The 18,199-nt window shown below is 33.5% G+C and overlaps 1 protein-coding gene across 2 annotated transcripts; it reads right to left on the bottom strand.

Annotated features, from left to right (window-relative positions):
* Positions 1–655: 655 nt before the first annotated feature.
* On the bottom strand, positions 656–17,578 carry LOC147067779 (uncharacterized). Of its 2 annotated transcripts, XM_085952180.1 has the most exons (8): positions 17,505–17,578; positions 15,160–15,440; positions 13,280–13,481; positions 12,160–12,249; positions 11,471–11,597; positions 10,182–10,474; positions 5,669–5,793; positions 656–2,845 (listed from the first exon to the last, which is right to left on the bottom strand). In XM_085952180.1, exons 3-8 carry the CDS (start codon positions 13,371–13,373, stop codon positions 2,645–2,647), a joined length of 930 nt encoding a protein of 309 aa, XP_085808306.1. In that variant the 5' UTR covers positions 13,374–13,481; positions 15,160–15,440; positions 17,505–17,578; the 3' UTR covers positions 656–2,644. The 2 variants fall into 2 exon arrangements, with proteins under 2 accessions (XP_085808306.1, XP_085808305.1); XM_085952179.1 differs by lacking the exon at positions 15,160–15,440 and having other exon boundaries at positions 17,355–17,578.
* Between the last annotated feature and the right edge of the window lie 621 nt (positions 17,579–18,199).

Here is an 18,199-nt window from a genome sequence, read left to right as displayed (position 1 = left end):
ATGACGTGATCCTAAAAGTGCAGCAAAAGTAACTATTTATGGGATTGACATATTTTACAATAATTGGGTGAACGATACAAATCTATAGCAATGCTTTGGCGAAATATAAAATAATAATATGTAGGTAATTATTCTCGCGAGCCAAATAATAAAATACTATCTTTTCGCAGCCTAACCTTTCACTTTTATTTGACAGTTCAAAACTAAACTGCGTTATCGGCGCGAGACATCAGTGCGCATGCTCACATACTCAACTCGTATGGGGACTATGATCACGAGTGCCCTATGGTATGGGCAATAATGTCGACACGGATTATGACTAATTCAGGTAGTGATAAGTTTCGACATGCCATATTTCGATAACCTACGTCACTTTCGTGAATAACTACGATGTTTCACACGAGTCGCAAGTTCTAACATAAGGCCCCTGAGGTACCTACTTACAAGCCAGGTACATATGCCAGAGGCTGTTTTTGTCATTTTTCAGAGATAGAATAATTGTGAATTGTTTGTTGTGTATTATTACTACCTACTCTGCCCTGCCAGCCCCTAATAGGGTCAGTCGGTTTTCGAACTCTCGAGGAGCGTGACGTCGGCCGTGGCGTCGCGCTCGCCGACGTCACCGCCATTTTAAATTTAATTATTTTTTTTTTTTAAAATATTTTCTACGCTGTACTACTTGACTGTAAATGTATTCCGACAAATAAACGCCCTGTTTTCGCCTATAATTCCGCGTTGTCAATCAACATAAGCATGTCTCCGAAAGAAGCCAGCAGACGATATCACCGTGACTTGACATTACATCATCACGGGGGGTCCAGCGCCATACCTACCCCCCCCCCCTTTCGGAGGTGACAACGTGTCAAAGGCATACGGTTAATAATAATAATGCTATAATATGTTCTACTTTGCGAAGTGAGTAATACACATGAAAAACAATGAAATGTTGAGCGATGTCTGAAAAATGCAGGCAGTGTGTTGCACTTGAATGGTATTAGAAGAGCCGCCACTGGTCACAATATATTTATGTGATTTTCTTAAAGCTTGGGTGACACTTCTATTACTATACTACTGTCATCGAGCCTCATGGCCTGTTGTAGTGTTAAAAAAAGAATATATTATATACCATTACTGGGAAACAATGGCACTAGGTTAACATATTGGAATTTAATAGAGAATTAACTGATGAGAAATGTCAATAAACATACATAATACTAATAACAAAATATAACAATGGATATTATCCATAATCGATAAACTTTAGTATCAAGCGCGGCACTAGTGTCAGGCTTTAAAAAAAAGGTAGATTTGTTGAACATAATATAATTATGAGCGAAGTTTTTTTTTCCATTGGAATTTAAATTCAAATTCCATCAAGTATTAATATTATAAACATTACTTATGTTGAGGTATTCCAAAAAGTAACTAGGTATATCCTCAAGTATAGCACCAAAGGGATCACATTCATCCAATTAGATTCAGCACATGAACAAGTACAAGTTGAAAAAGTCTTTCTACATTCTACCTGCACATCTATTCTACACACAAGACTGCTTACGGCTGCTATGGCAGCTATCTAGGGTAGATTTGTATCGAAGTTTTAGCACTTATTGTAACAACTAACTTATTGTAATTGTTACAATAAGTGTTATGTTTTAACAGCGCCTCTTTTGGCTATGGTAAATTTTACGACTAACTTATTGCAATTGTTACAATAAGTGCTAATACTTTGATACAAATCTACCCTAGATAGCTGCAGTAGCGGCCAAAAGCAGTCTTGTATCTAGAATAGATGCGTTGGTGGGTATACGCCAGTGTTACTGAATCAACAATGGTGATTAACTGTTTGATGCTCAAAGCCCTTGCCTTGATTTGACAATAATATGGTCGCCGAAACTCACAGATAATTTTTGTTCCGGGCCTTACCTTCCCTCTTTTAATTAGTATACATAATTGTCTCAGCCGAACGATTCAGTATTTTTATAATAAAGCACTCCTTTCTCTCGCGACACAAGTAATAATAATCACAAATTATCTAATTCAACTTATGTAATTGCAACATTACTATCTACATAATAAATGTTGAATCTCAAAAATAAATGGCACAGTACTTTAAAAATCGTACAAATATACTAGTTAAAGGACATGTTATTTGGTCTCAAACCCTTTCTGCTACTGTAAGTAATGCGTAAAAATGTTTTCCACCAAAATATTTTCAGAAAACTCACCAAACACAAGAATGCTCGGCCATCGTGGGGATTACAATACAAAAATATGCAAAAATAAATTAAGAAGAGGAATGAAATCTAAACGCCTCCACACACATAGCCACAGAACGCGACCACAGCTCAGCCACTAGTGGACGCGTTCAGCTACGATATAATTCTTCAATGGATTTCAATGCACGCTCCTCGCACAATAGGCGCTCGAGTGGATGCGTTCGGTCCACAAGCTTTTGGAGACGCCAGTGCTCGCTGCTAGCGGTCGACACTAGTGGACGAGCGCTTGCGCATACTAGGCAGAAACACCGATGACTCTCAGTCTACCTGCGAGACGAATGAGCTTATCTAGTGGCTCGATCCGACCGCTAATGATGGCCACTAGTGGTCGCGTTCGGTGCTATGTGTGCGCTGGGGCTAACGTTTTATTTTTTTATTTCGTGATATTTAAAAACAAAGATATCTTGAGATGTCCAACAAAAAATATCACAGCTGTCAAATCCTTCATGTATATCGATTCCCTTGATGCGAGTATTACCAAAACATTTCAAACGAATTCTGGATGATGGCTTATTGATGTTAATGGAAAGCAAATCATCAGTAGTTTTGATTGAGAATAGCAGTAACTAGAAACATAGAACAGAATATAAAAATTAAATAACATATCAAATTTGATTACGTGTCATGTGGGTCAAAATAGAGATTTTATGATATTTTCAGAGTATAAGGACATTCTTTAAACATTGTAGAAAAATAATTTTGAAGCCTTATTATTTATTTGTATTTATGTTAAACATTAATTGATGTATTTTTATTACATAATAATACAAAAGTATTCCTTTAAACCTCTTGAAGGCCTGGGCAAACTTTTTGGATGAAGGGCCATATTAGGAATATAAAATGAACAGCGGGTTGCAAGTTAAATACCTACTATTTTTAGACATTACATTATTTAGTATCATGGAAAAAGAATTTTCAGATAAAAAAGAAGATTCTCTAATAGCCAACAATTTAATGAGAATAATGAAACTGTTTTACATTTTTTTAATTTCAGTGTTAAAAGTTGTAGTTGAGATTCTTAAAACTGCTTGTAAATGTTCATAGGTGATGCTTGATCGAAAAAAGATTTTATTGATATTCATAATTGAAAATCTTTGATCACATATTATTATGTAGGTTGATCCAAAAATAACCAACAATTTTATAGCAGCATCTTTAGTTGTTCGAATTGTTGTAAAATTTGCAGATTTCTTCTCGACGGTTCAAATTTTATTTTTAAAAGGTGTTAAAATGTAGAAAAATGTAAACTTTTTTCAGAAATACGATTAATGCTCGTGGCCTCATAGAAATACTTGGCGGGCTGCAGTTAGCCCAGGCCTGGTTTAGGATAAGTCATATTCTATATATTTTTCACTTTTTTAAATTGTTAATTTTTAACACATTCAAAAAAACCATTAGTAAAATTGTTGTTAACATTATAATAAAGTAAAATATTTACAGTAGAAAATTATATTTATAATCTCTGTGAACCCAAATCTGACATAGATCCGACAAGAATTCAGCTGTAACTAGTCTGCCATTTTTTTCTGAATGTCGGGTCATAAAAATATAAAAGGCTATAGATTCGATGAAGATAATTTGTGTATGAGACAGAGTATGGACCTAATAGGTTGAGCAATTGGCTGACATCCATTTCTCGTAAAAACAAAATCTGTTAATACAAACCTCCACTCTGTGGAGGCCCATAATGATCCTATTAGGATTGGACATGGTCGGAAAAAAAATAATATCGTTTTCATTTTAAAATGCAGTTCAATAATAATTTTCGTAGTTGCTACTTTGAAGGAAAACACAAAAAACATTGTTCACACTTGTCTTTTATGTGTTGTGAAAAAAGGTACCTAAGGTTACCTCAAATTTGCAATTCGCACGGCTAACTTCTAGAATTATTTTAAACATAAAAAAGCGGCTTAGGCAGCTGTGTATAGTTATATTTTATTGTGAATATAGTATACAATCACAAATATATTTTATTTTTACTCAAAATATTTGGGATCGGAAAAGTTTTCAAAATATCCGCGAAGAAATGGTGTTTTTTGTTAGTTGTGATATCAATTATTATTGAATGCTGAAGTACTCCATTACTATCAATATCGCAACTTTCATGGAGTGTATTGCATTGTATTATATTTTACTGTAGAAGTAACATCATCATCCGCAGGGGTCTATCCACTGGTGGATGAAGGCCTCCCCCATCATACTCCATTTTTATCGGTCATTTCGTAATATGGTAATATTGTAGGTCGATAGGTACTGTTACGATAATATGTTTTATTTTTGTTTCAATTCATCATGCGTAAATCTAAGAAAAAGAGCTGTCGATGTGGTTATTGTAGTACAGTTAGAGAACCAAAACGCACATCTTATTTTTGTAAGCAATGTAGCGTACCGCTTTGCATACTATGTTTTATTACGTAAATGGGTGTAAAAAAATAAAAATTTAATTGTAACTTCTCTTTTTAATTAATGATTAAATAAATAATATGTCCAACCATTATTTAGTCGTTTCATTTGAAAAAAATATATAAAAAAATCAAAAAAAAAAAAAAAAACACCTGAATGGGCACTGGTTGATAAAAAAAACCATCATAAATTAAAGTTTTACCAAAATTCTGATAGATATTTTTTATTTTTATGTTGAAATTGTTTTATTAACCCTTATATTAAACCGTCACTGTTCTGGCAGAAGACACTAATTCGAAAAAATGACATGTTGAGTTAGTTATACCAAAATGTTCCTTATTTCAAACTTTACCGTCTGGAAACCCTCTTAATAAATAAACAGTCTTTATTTTAAAGTCATCCTTTTTACGATTACTTAATAAACTCACATGATGGACCATTTCAAACATTTTAACAACTTCAAAGTCAAATTACTCAAAACTAGTATTCTCCAGTTAATGTGTTTTGCCAGAACAGAGACGAAATATATAATATATATTATAAAGATATTAAATACCTAATGCGAAATGATAGAGATCGGTTTGAAATGAAGAAAAAAATGCTTTGCCCTATAAAGGGTTAACAAAACGTGGTTGAAGGAATAATTTTTTTATATTATGTTCGATACATGTCAGAAAATATAGAATACGATTACAAAACTAGATACCTAAAGATTGTAGGGATATCAAAAAAAAATGTTAAATGGTCAATATAAAATATGGTGCACTTTTTACAATGTTCTCTATAATCAGGTTTTTTAACAAGAAATGGTTGACAGCCGTTTGTTCAACCTATAAGGTCCATGCATTGGGAATTATCGCATGTTGAAAAAACATGTGATTTTGCCAGACGAGGGACTCGAACCCATGAGCCACTGCTACGGAAGCAGACATTCCACCACGACACCACATATACCTTCTACATAGTAAAAAGTTGTAATACGTTACCTGCCCACAGATTGTCCCAATTATGAAAGTATTTCCATGGAGTAATAGGTAAGTAATTTTCACTGAGGTGTTGTTGTACTGAACTTCTTTTCCATTTTCAAGGTAAATGGACAAATATTTGAAATCTGAAAAAAATAAAATAAATGAAGATTCATATCACATAGAAAGAAAAATGAGGAGACATCCATTAGAATCCGAATATATTTGTACGAATAGAAAATTGTATTTTTAGGATGTCTGTTGTGGGTACAATTTATATAATACTAGCTGAAGTACCCGGCTTCGCACAGGGTCGCTTCGAGGTTATATTTATTAGATATTTAAAAAATAATAAGAGGTAATTATTTTTTTATTATTAAAATATCTGTGTTATACAATATGGCAATATGAAAATAATTCTAATAGGAGTAAAGGTCAAACAAAAGACCACTAAATTAAAATCGAATCCAAAATATGCAAACGTTATTAATGTTATTAATATGTAGTAAAAAAAAATCAAAATTGCATGGAACAAACAAACAACAAACGTTGTATTTTATATAATACTAATTTAGAAACCTTCGCAGGTGTGCGCACAACAACTGACAAAAGTTTCATCGCAATCGGATGAATGGTATAAGAACGCATACGAATAGAAGAAGAAAAAGATGGTTATTCTAATTCAGAAACCTTCGCGGGGCTTGACACAATTATTGACGAAAGTTTTATTGCAATAATCGGATGAATGTAATAGAAACGCATACGAATAGAAGAATATAAAATAAAAGAAGAAGATGGTTGTACTAATTCAGAAACCTTTGCGGGTGTTACCACAACAACTGACGAGGGTTTCATGGCAATCGGATGAATAGTGTAGGATCCATACGAATAAAAGAAGATATCATGAAGAAGAAGAAGAAGATGGTTGTACTAATTAAGAAACCTTCGCAGGTGTTGGCACAACCGCTAACGAAAGTTTCATCGCAATCGGATGAATGGTATAGGGACCATACAAATAAAAGAAGATAGAATGATGACGAAGAAGAAGATGGTTGTACTTATTCAGAAACCTTTGCGGGTGTTACCACAACAACTGACGAAGGTTTCATCGCAATCGGATGAATGGTATAGGAACCATACGAATAAAAGAAGATATAATGAAGAAGAAGAAGATGGTTGTACTAATTCAGAAACCTTCGCAGGTGTTGGCACAACCACTAACGAAAGTTTCATCGCAATCGGATGAATGGTATAAGGACCATACAAATAAAAGAAGATAGAATGATGAAGAAGAAAAAGAAGATAGTTGTACTTATTCAGAAACCTTTGCGGATGTGCATACAACCACTTACCAAAATTGCATCGCAATCGGATGAATGGTATAGGAACGCATACGGGAGAAGAAGAGAAAGACAGACAGACAGACAGACAGGCATACAGACAGACAGACATTCATTTTTATATATAAGATATAGCCTATATACTCTTCGCGGAAGTGCAAGCAATAAGTTAACAAAGTTTTATCACAATCGGATAAACGGTATGGCAGCGCATACAATACGAACGAACAAACAAAAAAACAAACAAATATTAATTTTTATATATTAGATATCGTCACTGTTCTGGCAGAAGACACTAATTCGAAAAAATGACATATTGAGTTAATTATACCAAAATGTTCCTTATTTCAAACTTTACCGTCTGGAAAAACACACTAATTTTTATAAAATATACATTTACCTAAAAACAGTTTTCTGCAAACGCACTAAATGAAAAATTACGAAATGTTGCCTGGACAACTAATTGAGTTAGTGTTTTCTGCCAGGACCATTTTTGCTTTTCACCTTATACTGGCAAGCGACTTAGTGTCTATATTCTCTACAATTCTACAACAATATTATGATCTGAGAAATTGACAGAGCCTGATTAGCAATTATAAATATTGCTTTTAATCATCATTGTCCTTTTATTTATACATTTATTATTTTATAATCAAAATCGACAACAAGCCCCTGATGTATAAAATACATTAAAAAGATTATTTACCTACATGTAGTCCAGGTGCGTTACCTAACAAGCCGTATACATAATCATAGAGACATACTTTTGTGATTTGTCTACTTGAAATGATAGTATACACGAAAGGTTATGGTACCAGGTCGGGAAGTGGTCGTGACTCCCAATCCTCACCTCCGTAACTTGGTACTTGATGAGAATCCCGCGCGTACATCGGATTCGTCGGAATCATATAAAGTTTGTTTTGCAATTTGTCTACCTGAGACGATAGTACATATACACGAAAAGATATAGCACCATGCCAAGGAGTCGACGTGGCTCTCACTCCTCACATCCTCGATGGGCACCGCGAACGCACCTCTGATTCACCTGCACAATATAATATACCTACACGGTCTATTTTGTAATTCGTCTACCTAAGACGATAGCAAGTAATACACGAAAAGTCACGGTAGCAGCATCGGAAGTAGTCGTGAATCCAACTCCTCACTACTTAACTTGGAACTACAATTACACTGTGTGAGCATCTTAGTTTCGTATGTATATGAGAGATGCAGTATGACTTTGTATATTATTTAACGCTGGCCATTGTCAAGAATATAGGCATGGTGCCATTGTATCCAGCCAGTGTATTGGTTACTTTGGTGTTAGCATCATTCTTCTTCTTCATAGTAGGAACCTCATGGCCGAAGGTCGTGACTCATATGGGCTCCACCCCTCTGTACACCCAACTTCGTGTTCAAATTAACTACGAATTTAATATGTGCTTCTACTAACAAAGCTGACGTGACTCTTCTAACATGAAAGACGCAATTGTTTCATTTGTGATATATCTACCTGAGGCAATAGGAAACCAGGAAAGTCATGTTTCCAGTCGTAGAAGTGGTCATGCCTTTCACGAATCACCACGTAACTTGACTACATGCACACGGTTGATTTTCTATTAAGCCACTGCTGAAACACTTTTTCGTAATAATTATGAGAGATGCAATTTATTTTATGATTCGTCTGCAAGAGCCATATGCACAGTGACGTCCCGTGGGGGTAGGCAGATTGAGCGTCGCTTGGGGGCGGCAGTTACCCGAAGAGCGGACAATCGAGGAGAATCATTAGGTATATATAGAAAGAGCTACCTAAACTTAGTTATAACGGAAATATCTTTCCTTAAAAAAAATCAGCTCACTGGTTGGAAACAAAGTGTATTCATAATTACTAAAAAGGTTTAATAGGACTGTAATTTTTTGCCGGGTTCGCGATGTCTCGCGATGCCTAGTTTACTTCCGTTGTCCTTGGACGTCACGTCCTTGCGCACATGCGCAGATTAGCGAATTGCATTTGAATTATAGGTAGGTACCTACATACTTACATACCCTAATTTTAAAAAAATCCAAATATTTTTGCCAGTCATTCGCGAGCTTTGGAAGTTGTATTTTAAAATGTATCTGAAACCGTGGACTCACAATATTTTTTGTCTATTGAAGTAGACATGTATTTAAATTAGATTTAGTGGTATAGGTATTGTTAGTAATGTATCCATACAACACATTTCTTAGATATTGGTGTCATGAAAGGATGATAAAAAATACGGTAGGTATAAAAAATGAGATTTGGATGGATGGATTGGAAATTGGATGGATACATAGCCCGAAAAAGGGACAACCGATGGACAATTGTAGTCATCCAGTGGTACCCAAGAGGTACAAAACGTCCGCAAAATAGACCTAGAGGCCGCTGGATCGATGAAATGGTTAAGTACTGCGGAAGTACGTGGAAACGCAACGCACAGGACAGAGAGAAGTGGAATCAGCTTGGAGAGGGCTTCATCCAGCAGTGTATTGATTCAGACTGATGATGATGACTCTAACGATGCTACTTTTCCACCAATGATAGTTACTCTGAAATTCCCTTAATTAATGTCTTCTACAAGTCACTATTTACACATGTACCTACTTATAATCTCTACGCTTTATAAGAATATACTATTGCAGTATGTATCTATCTCATTTTTTTTATAAAAATACCTAGATAATTTTACGTACTAAAATTTTTCCCTAAAACTATGACAATGGCTTGAGAATATTCTGCATTTTTCTCCTGGCAGAAAACACTAAATAACACAAATTAACATAAAAAAAGAAAATTTTACTTTTTTTTAAACTTTAACATTCTTAATAAATAAATAGTCTTTATTTTAAAGTCATCATTTTTACGATTACTTAATAAACTCACATGATAGACCATTTCAAACATTTTAAAAACTTCAAAGTCAAATTACTCGAAACTAGTATTCTCGAATTAGTGTTTTCTGCCAGAACAGAGACGATATATTATCTGACATTGGATAGAAAGTGTCAAGAAAAATTCAATGCAAAATCAAAGTTTCATTTTCAAAATATTATGCACAAGCTCTTCAGCCGTTATATTTTCTGCGAAGTATTCATACAATGCAATAATTTAATTTCATCACACCTGCTTTTCTTCAATATCGATTTCACTCAAAATAATTCAGATTACTTACTGCTGTGCATTAAATTGCATCCTCGAAACAAATAACGGATTTCTTCATCCAATGATGCTGCCTCAGAATGTGGCAATCTAAAATGCTTGATGGCATGCAATCGGTTGTTGAAATATTTCAAAACTTTGTTGGAATTCGTCAATAAATACAAATGTTTTTTATAATAACTCATATGTATTATATGATCAGAATTATACCATTTTATTCTGCCTTGTATCGGATCAGTTTTTGTCAAATTATGGATATATATTTCTCCTAGATATGTTACATAGTAGCAAAATTCCTCAAAAGCACTGTAACATAAGAAATATAATAAAATAGAGATTATAAAGATCTCATGCTAATTACATATTCTGAGAGATTAACATTTGAAACTTTCAAAAATAAAAGGACGGGATTAATTAAACTTAATGTAACATTTATCAAACAAAATGAATATGAAGAAGGATTTCCTTTAACCACTGTATTTGTTTTGTGAAGCTCCATTTTTGGCAAAATTTACTTTTTAATGCAGTTAATTTTGTTGTGTATAAACGCATTGAAATCATTAAAAAAAATATTATATTTTTCATTAGAAAAAGAGATAATTTTTCAAAATATGTCTAAGAAACCATGGTACAAAACAATCATTCGGAATTATTAGCCTTTCCAATGTGCAGACCAAACGGCGTCGAGGTTGTTATACAGTTACCACCCCCTCTACTATGTGATTGGTCAACGGATCGCTTGTCCTTGTCTAATATTATCATTGTCTAGCTCTACTAACTACGTCCTCATTATACTGATTTCAGCCGTTTGAATACATTGTATATTTATGTATACATATGTAAGTTATTGTACATTTTTATACTTAAAGTGCAGAATCTGCTGTTAAATAAATACAAATTCTTCCTAATTAAATGAGTAATATCGCTGGATTATTCTTTTAATATGTTCTAATATAATGTATCTCTCACTAAATAAATAAATAATATGTACTATAAAATAAATAAATATCAAAGATCTTCCAGCATTGAAATATAAGGTAATGAATTTTGTTTTTCGTCTCCTGAACATTTCACATATTGTCGCTTTGGAAAAACAAATACTAGAGCGACGACTTGTTAAAAGTTATATTATATGAGGCAGTATTCACATAATATACTTAGCCAGATAATTTTTGTGGTAAAATAAAACATTGTACGTAAAAACCAACAAATGGAAATTCAAAATATGTATTCAATCCTAAATTACCCAACTAAATATTCTAAATAATGTCAATAAAAAAACATCTTTATATAAGTACTTACCAAACCAGATGTATATTGTCTATGGAATATAGGCCTCCAGGGCCTTCTATATTATTAAATTTTATACATAACTTATCATTGTCCGTTATAAAAATTGCAGCCAAGTCATTTGTGACAACTTTTCTAACTGTAAAATAGATAATAATTGTCAATTATATAATAGTGGCCAGGTTGATAGAACGGCTGTCTATGAAGCCGTGTTTTTTTTTCAATATGTTTGATTTAGTGCAAGGACCTAATGGATTGAGTGAATAGCTTTCACCTATTCCCATAAAAAAGTCTGTTAATAACCTTCACTTTATGGAAGCCCATATTATGCTCTGCTTAGTAGCGGACATGGTAATTTACTTTACTTAATTATTATATACTTAAACCAATTTAACTGCCAAAAGAAGGCTGAAAATTAATAAGCAGATTATAGTGAATGCATTTTTAAAAGTTGTATGTTCATTAAATAATCAATATATTAAAACATGAATCTACACTGCAGCCAATTAAACAATACTCATCCTGATGTGGCACTGTTATATTATGTAATCATAATTAATGTAGACATTTGAAGGCATTTTGAATATTCAGTTTCACAAACAACCATTAAAGTGCAATCATGTTAAAGTATTTATTCGATCAAAGTCAATCTGTTCCATAAGATATGTCTTAAGTAATAAATTAATTTGAATTATACTGACAACGTCCGTTAATTATGTCATTGATTGGTTTCAGATCTACTGCATTATAATATCTAGCATGATCTTCGAGACAAATGTTTACCGTGCCATCTGTGAATCATAAAAAGGATAAGTTAAGGAAAACTGTTCTCAGTTTTAACATAGATTAAAAAATCAATAAGGAGAAGAGAATTTTCAGAACATGTTTCTCATCCGTGTAGTCGACGTGGACATCCTTGCATTTGGCCATAATACCAATTGGCCACAGACTGCAACTTAGATTTATTCATTTATACCAAGGTTAGTGAACCGTTTTACGTGCGCGTGCCAAAATTTCCCAAATGTTATTTTTCGACTGTCTGATGTGCCGAGCAGTTTTTCATGGGGAAAAATATAATAAAAGGTTTTTAACAATCCTATTGAAAAAGTTTAATAGTTATAATTGAGTTCTTGAGATTCTATCTTTTACCGTGTTTCTAGCTGAAAGTATATCTTTTCATTAAATAATTTTTTCCTTGTTTCAAAAATTTCAAAGAGATCTTGGGAGGATTTTAACCACGCTTCTTTCATATAATTATTCGCCATCACTGAAAAAAATATGACCCCCAGCGGGTTTCGACACACAGCTTAGCGGTAGGGCACATCCCAGGTGTTTTCAAATTATGTATGTTTATTTAGTAATAATTTGTATTGTCTGCGCCAATAAATTAGTTCTGTATACTTTATCAGTGATCATCCTGAAATCAACGATTTTCACAAAAACATTTATCACTTCACTTCCACAATTCCCCGGAGTATTCCTCCAGAGTTGATGTATTAGTAGAATTGAAAAGGCTGGAAGCAGCTTGAAGAGGCCTTCATCCAGCAGTGGATAGATTCAGGCTGATAATGATATTACCAAAAACAGGTTGGTTAGCGTATTACTGAATCGATTGAACCTTGAAAGGTTCCAATTATTCAAAATTTGTAAATGGATGGAAATTAAATATACAACAATAATAATAGTATACCTATATAAAAAAAAACAATTCCTGCTACAATCTAAATATTATGTTGGGCAGTTACACCATTATTAAAATTATTATATTATACCTATCTAGGTAGGTATCCAAGTCTATGGAATTCTGTATTCAGGTCTTACCCCGTGACACTGATAGATCTAATATGGTAATCGGATTGTTTGAAAACTTGATGGACTGCTGTTCAGGAATCAGTGAGTTAATGTTGTACCACATGTCAGTCCTAACATATATGTGATGCGATGACAGTTCTCCTTTATAATTAATGGATTCCCATGCATCTGCACATTGTTCTACACAGAAGCGTTTCCAAACATTTTCATTCTGGAAAAAATCAGAACACAATAAGTATATTACTACTTATATTATTATTAGACCATTTCAGATCCTAATAAGATCATAATATAATCCGGGGTGGAGGTTTAGTATCAATAGATTTTTGTTTTTAAGAGAAATGGATGTTAGCCCTTTGCTCCACCTATTAGGTCCATACTCCGACTCCAAACAAAAATTGAAAATGTGTATTTGCCAGACCCATGATTCAAACCTGGGACCCAAAACATTATAATCCGACGGGTAAATCGCTCAGTCATCGTGAGTGGCGATTATTAAAAAAAAAATAGCATAAACATAAGACGATAAAAAATAATGGTTATAGTACCACAGATGCCAGCATGAGCTTTTATTTAAATTTTTTTACGAAAACAGTTTATTCCATGTAGACAATTATGAAATACCTTTTTCTGTCACCGCAAATGTTTTTCGATCCACTAATAATAATTTGTTACCCAATTCAAAATTTTCATACATTTCGATGCATCATTATCACACTAGATTGTGTTAACCCTTTGAACACTGGCAACAAAAAACAAATATATTAGGTTAGGTTTGGTCTAAAACATGGATGGCCAACCTTTTCAGCAGCCGGGCCAGATTCTAAAAATGAGATTTCCTACCAGGCCACACAACCGATTTTTTTTATTATACATAACAAAAAAGAAATATATATTAAGTACATATTAATAAAATAAAATAAAAATGAAAATCAAACATATTTATTAGATTAGACTTTTTTTAAATAAAAAAAATTAAACAAAATAGGTAATTAAATAATATTTATTATAAATATTGGCGAATATTGAGTGGGCCCTCGCCACTGTATACATGAATTAAAAAAAATAGGAAGTGATAAATTTGATATTTCATTCAGCTATTTATAATTCCTAAAAATTGAAATAAACTTAAGTTACGGAAAATATTGTGATAAAATAATAATAATTTGAATTGCCAATGCACTACAGATGGCAGCACAGTCGCGGAATATCGCCAGCTAGCGCTGGAGCTAGCGCTAGCCATACTGACAGCTCAGTCGGCAATCATGAAAAGCTATATATAAGTAATATTTTTTTTTTATTTAAGTTGTGTTTCTTATTTCAACAGTCTTTCATTCATATTGGTAACACTTATAAAAATATATTTTTTATTTCAGTTAGAACAAATAAGACAGCATAAAGTAGTTCCACGACTCGCCACTAGGGAATCTGAGCATTACCAATATTTATGCCCTCTTTTCTCCAAGACAGCTAAGGTGGGTCCCAAGATTGGAAATTTTTGTTAGATGGGTCGGAGCCCAGTCAACTTTGGGAACCACTGATTTATTATATTATATTAACACCTCACCTTTTATTATTATTGGCAATTTTCTTCAATTATTTAATTTAAAAATAATAAATTTTAGTGATAAGTTTGATTTTGTGTGGCAGAACTAAGTGCATCAATATCGATATCGTGTGAGGTTGTTCCTACACGCAAACAGTTTTCCAAATGCACATCAGTGATTCGTGTTCTCACTCGGGATTTGATATGCTTCATCCGACTAAAAAGCTGTTCACACGTGTAAGTAAGTGTTTCCAAATAGCGAAGTCATTATTAGAGCATGTTTGTAAAATGCAGGATATTTCTCCTTGTCCAAATATGTTTTGTAAAACACTTCCAAACCAACCTGATGGAATTTCTCTTTTAACTGTTCATCGCAAAATATTTCACAATGTTCCACTTGTAAATTTCCCGGTAATAAATTCACGTCTACGGAGAATGGCGTTGCAAATGCAGCAAAAACCACACCGTGCTTTTTAAAATCTTGATCCAATATCGAATCTCAATTTGCGAAATTAGCACATCTAGCGGCAGCATTTAATATTATTTTTATTTTCTCACTGCTCCACGGGACACAAGTTGACACCCAGCGGGCCGCATCTGGCCCGCGTGTTGGCTATCCATGGTCTAAAAAGAAAGTTAGGTGCTTGTGACTGGTCGTCCGCCGTCTTTGGCTGTCAGTCGCCATTGTTGAATTCTGCTATTTTTTTGTCATCGAATTATAGTACGCGGTCCAAGAAATGATAGTATTTCGGCAAAAATTATAGGACGTGTTGAAAATGTAAAAATATGCTAACCGGCGAATTTAATTGATTCCATTTTTCAAAAGGGGAATATATATTCGCAGAATTGAATAGACTGTTTTCACAAAGCGCTGACAACATTTAAAAAGATGTTCGTCACATCGGAAATGGATGATATTCACAAATCAACTACAACACTCAAATGATCGATTTGCACTAAGGAAAAAGTAGTCTTCACGTATCAATATACTATTGTAACCAATTAATCGTAAAAGAATACAAACACTATGAAAATTAGGTTTAATGATTTTAAACAATATTTTGGCAAAACATAAGTATGTATTAGGCACCTACTTTCAGATTCAAATAATACTATAAATACCTATTTAGAAAGTGACGTTAATTGAAACTTAGGTAATTGTGCCGCAGATGCCGTCATGAACTTTTATGATTTTTTTTACGAAAACAGTTTATTCCAGTAGACAATAATTATAATAAATACCTTTTTCTGTTGGCACATAGGTTTTTCGATCCAATAATTGTTAATTTAAAATTTGAAATGCTCATAGATTTTGATACTTCATTATCACAATCTAAGATTATATTATTAGGTACCTAATATTAGGTTGGGGTAGGTTAGGTTAGGTTAGGTTGGGTTTTTTTTTTTTTATGACATAAAGGGTACCTTGCTTGCTATGTACAAGGTTTAGGATCTGGAAGGGTAATGATTTTACTTGGAGCTAGCTTTTGTGTGAGGAACGGCTTGACTTTTGGCTATGGCCTTGCTGGGAACTTCTCCGCATTCGCTTTTGAGACATAGGGAACCATAGAAACCTATGTCAGAGAAGACGGAACTTAAGCTTATTAGACACTTAGGTTAGGTTGGGTTAGGTTAGGTTAGGTTAGGTTAGGTTAGGTTAGGTTAGGTCAGGTCAGGTCAGGTTTGGTTGGGTTAGGTTAGGTTAAGTTGGGTTAGGTTAGGTTAAGTTATATTAGGTTAGATTACGTTAGAATAGGTTAGGTTAGGTTTAGTTCAAAAATGATACTTATACAATCTCATGACGGCATCTGCGCCACATTTACCAAAATTTATATCGATGAACCGAAAAAGATATACCTAGGTGGTGTTATTTGGTTGTAGATTTACATCAAATAATATATGAATGATAGCAGCACGAATATACACATATTTATATTTCTGCGTTAAACATTAATTATATTGACACCTAAGCATCATTTTTGCGATTGCCTTCTAATAAATTGTATTGCTGCTACAATTATTAGCTTGACATTTGTGAATTTCTACCTTTTCTTTGTGATGAACAATTTTACAAATGTGTGCAGTTGTCAAAATTGAGTGAATTTATATTTACAATGAGTGATTTATGATTTTTGTTTTGTGAAACAAACTATTTTATGTGATTTCATCTATTTATTTGTGAAATCATTTAATATATGTGAAAACTACTTTCCAAATGTTAAAGTTATTTTTTTTTGTGAATTTTGATTATTGCATTGTGCGATTAATTCCCACCCTTTTCAAAATTGTGGTATTTTTGACGTACTATACTTTTTTAATAGTAAGCGGGCCAAGATGTACTATAATTATAGTTCGGTTGGCAGCACTGCGTTCACTGACAGATGGCAGCGCGCGACGGCGGACACTGAGTACCATAGACTAATATACTTCTAAGTACTGACTACTGACACTAGTCACAAGAGTCGCAAGACCCGAAAGTTATAAAAGCTCATGTGGGCATCTGCGACACTATTACCAAAATAATATTTAGGTATGTACCCTAGAAAGTCCATCAACTACTTGACACCAAAATTTGCAAACTTGTCGGCAATTTAGAAATGATTTACAGTCCAAATTTATTATGATTAGCTCAACAACTTCTGCTGGAAATCGTTCCATAATTATAGATTGAATAGTAATACAATTTACTTTAATATGCTACAAAAGGTTGACGAAATATGACAACTGATAACTGTCGTCCGTCTAAAACATAGACTAATATCAGTGTTGCCATATTTTAAAAGTGGAATTATAGTACAGAGCCTCCAAAATTATAGTATTTGGAGATAAAATATAGTACGCGTTGTCATCTGTTGAAAATGAAAATTTTCCCATTTTTCATTGTCAGCTCGTTTTTATTAGGAAAAATATTTCGCCGCGGGCCGCAGGTTCCCAAATTTTCATGGTCGGCTCGTTTTTTTTAGGAAAAATATTTCGTCGCATTGGCGAGCCAAAAGTCCGACGACAATAAGTCTTCAGATTTTTCTACGTTCTGCTACTGGCCAACAGACGTTCAACGAAACGAGTATATAATTAATTTGACGAGTAAAACAGTCGACTTTGACAGCATAGATAATATACGTATATCTGACAGTTAAATCGTGATGGCGTTAAATGATACCGACGTTTTATGTTTTTTGGGTTATTGGGTGGCAGATAATGTAATAACGAAGCAAAGGGTACACAAATACTGGGTGAAACATTGGATAAGGAAACGAACGACATTATCCCACACAAATTTAATACGAGAATTGCGTTTGCAACCGAGCGATTTCCGCAATTATTTGCGAATGTCGGAGGATGTATACACAGAACTGTATAATTTGGTCTCCCCATTTATTAAA

The sequence above is a fragment of the Rhyacophila brunnea genome, unplaced genomic scaffold (genome assembly GCF_057557595.1).
Source record: "Rhyacophila brunnea isolate RB1 unplaced genomic scaffold, BYU_Rbru_1.0 scaffold_3, whole genome shotgun sequence".
Classification (NCBI taxonomy): Eukaryota; Metazoa; Arthropoda; class Insecta; order Trichoptera; family Rhyacophilidae; genus Rhyacophila; species Rhyacophila brunnea.
This window is presented reverse-complemented; position numbering and strand designations above follow the sequence as displayed.

Bases quoted from the DNA above. Each gene is read 5' to 3' on its own strand.
- LOC147067779 (XM_085952179.1), bottom strand. From the start codon at position 17,474: ATGGAACGATTTCCAGCAGAAGTTGTTGAGCTAATCATAATAAATTTG. The intron at 5,794-10,181 runs GTAAGTAATCTG...TATTTTTTTCAG, and splicing joins ATGCAATTTAATGCACAGCA to ATTTCAAATATTTGTCCATT. The intron at 2,846-5,668 runs GTAACGTATTAC...CTATGTTTCTAG, and splicing joins TTGGGACAATCTGTGGGCAG to TTACTGCTATTCTCAATCAA.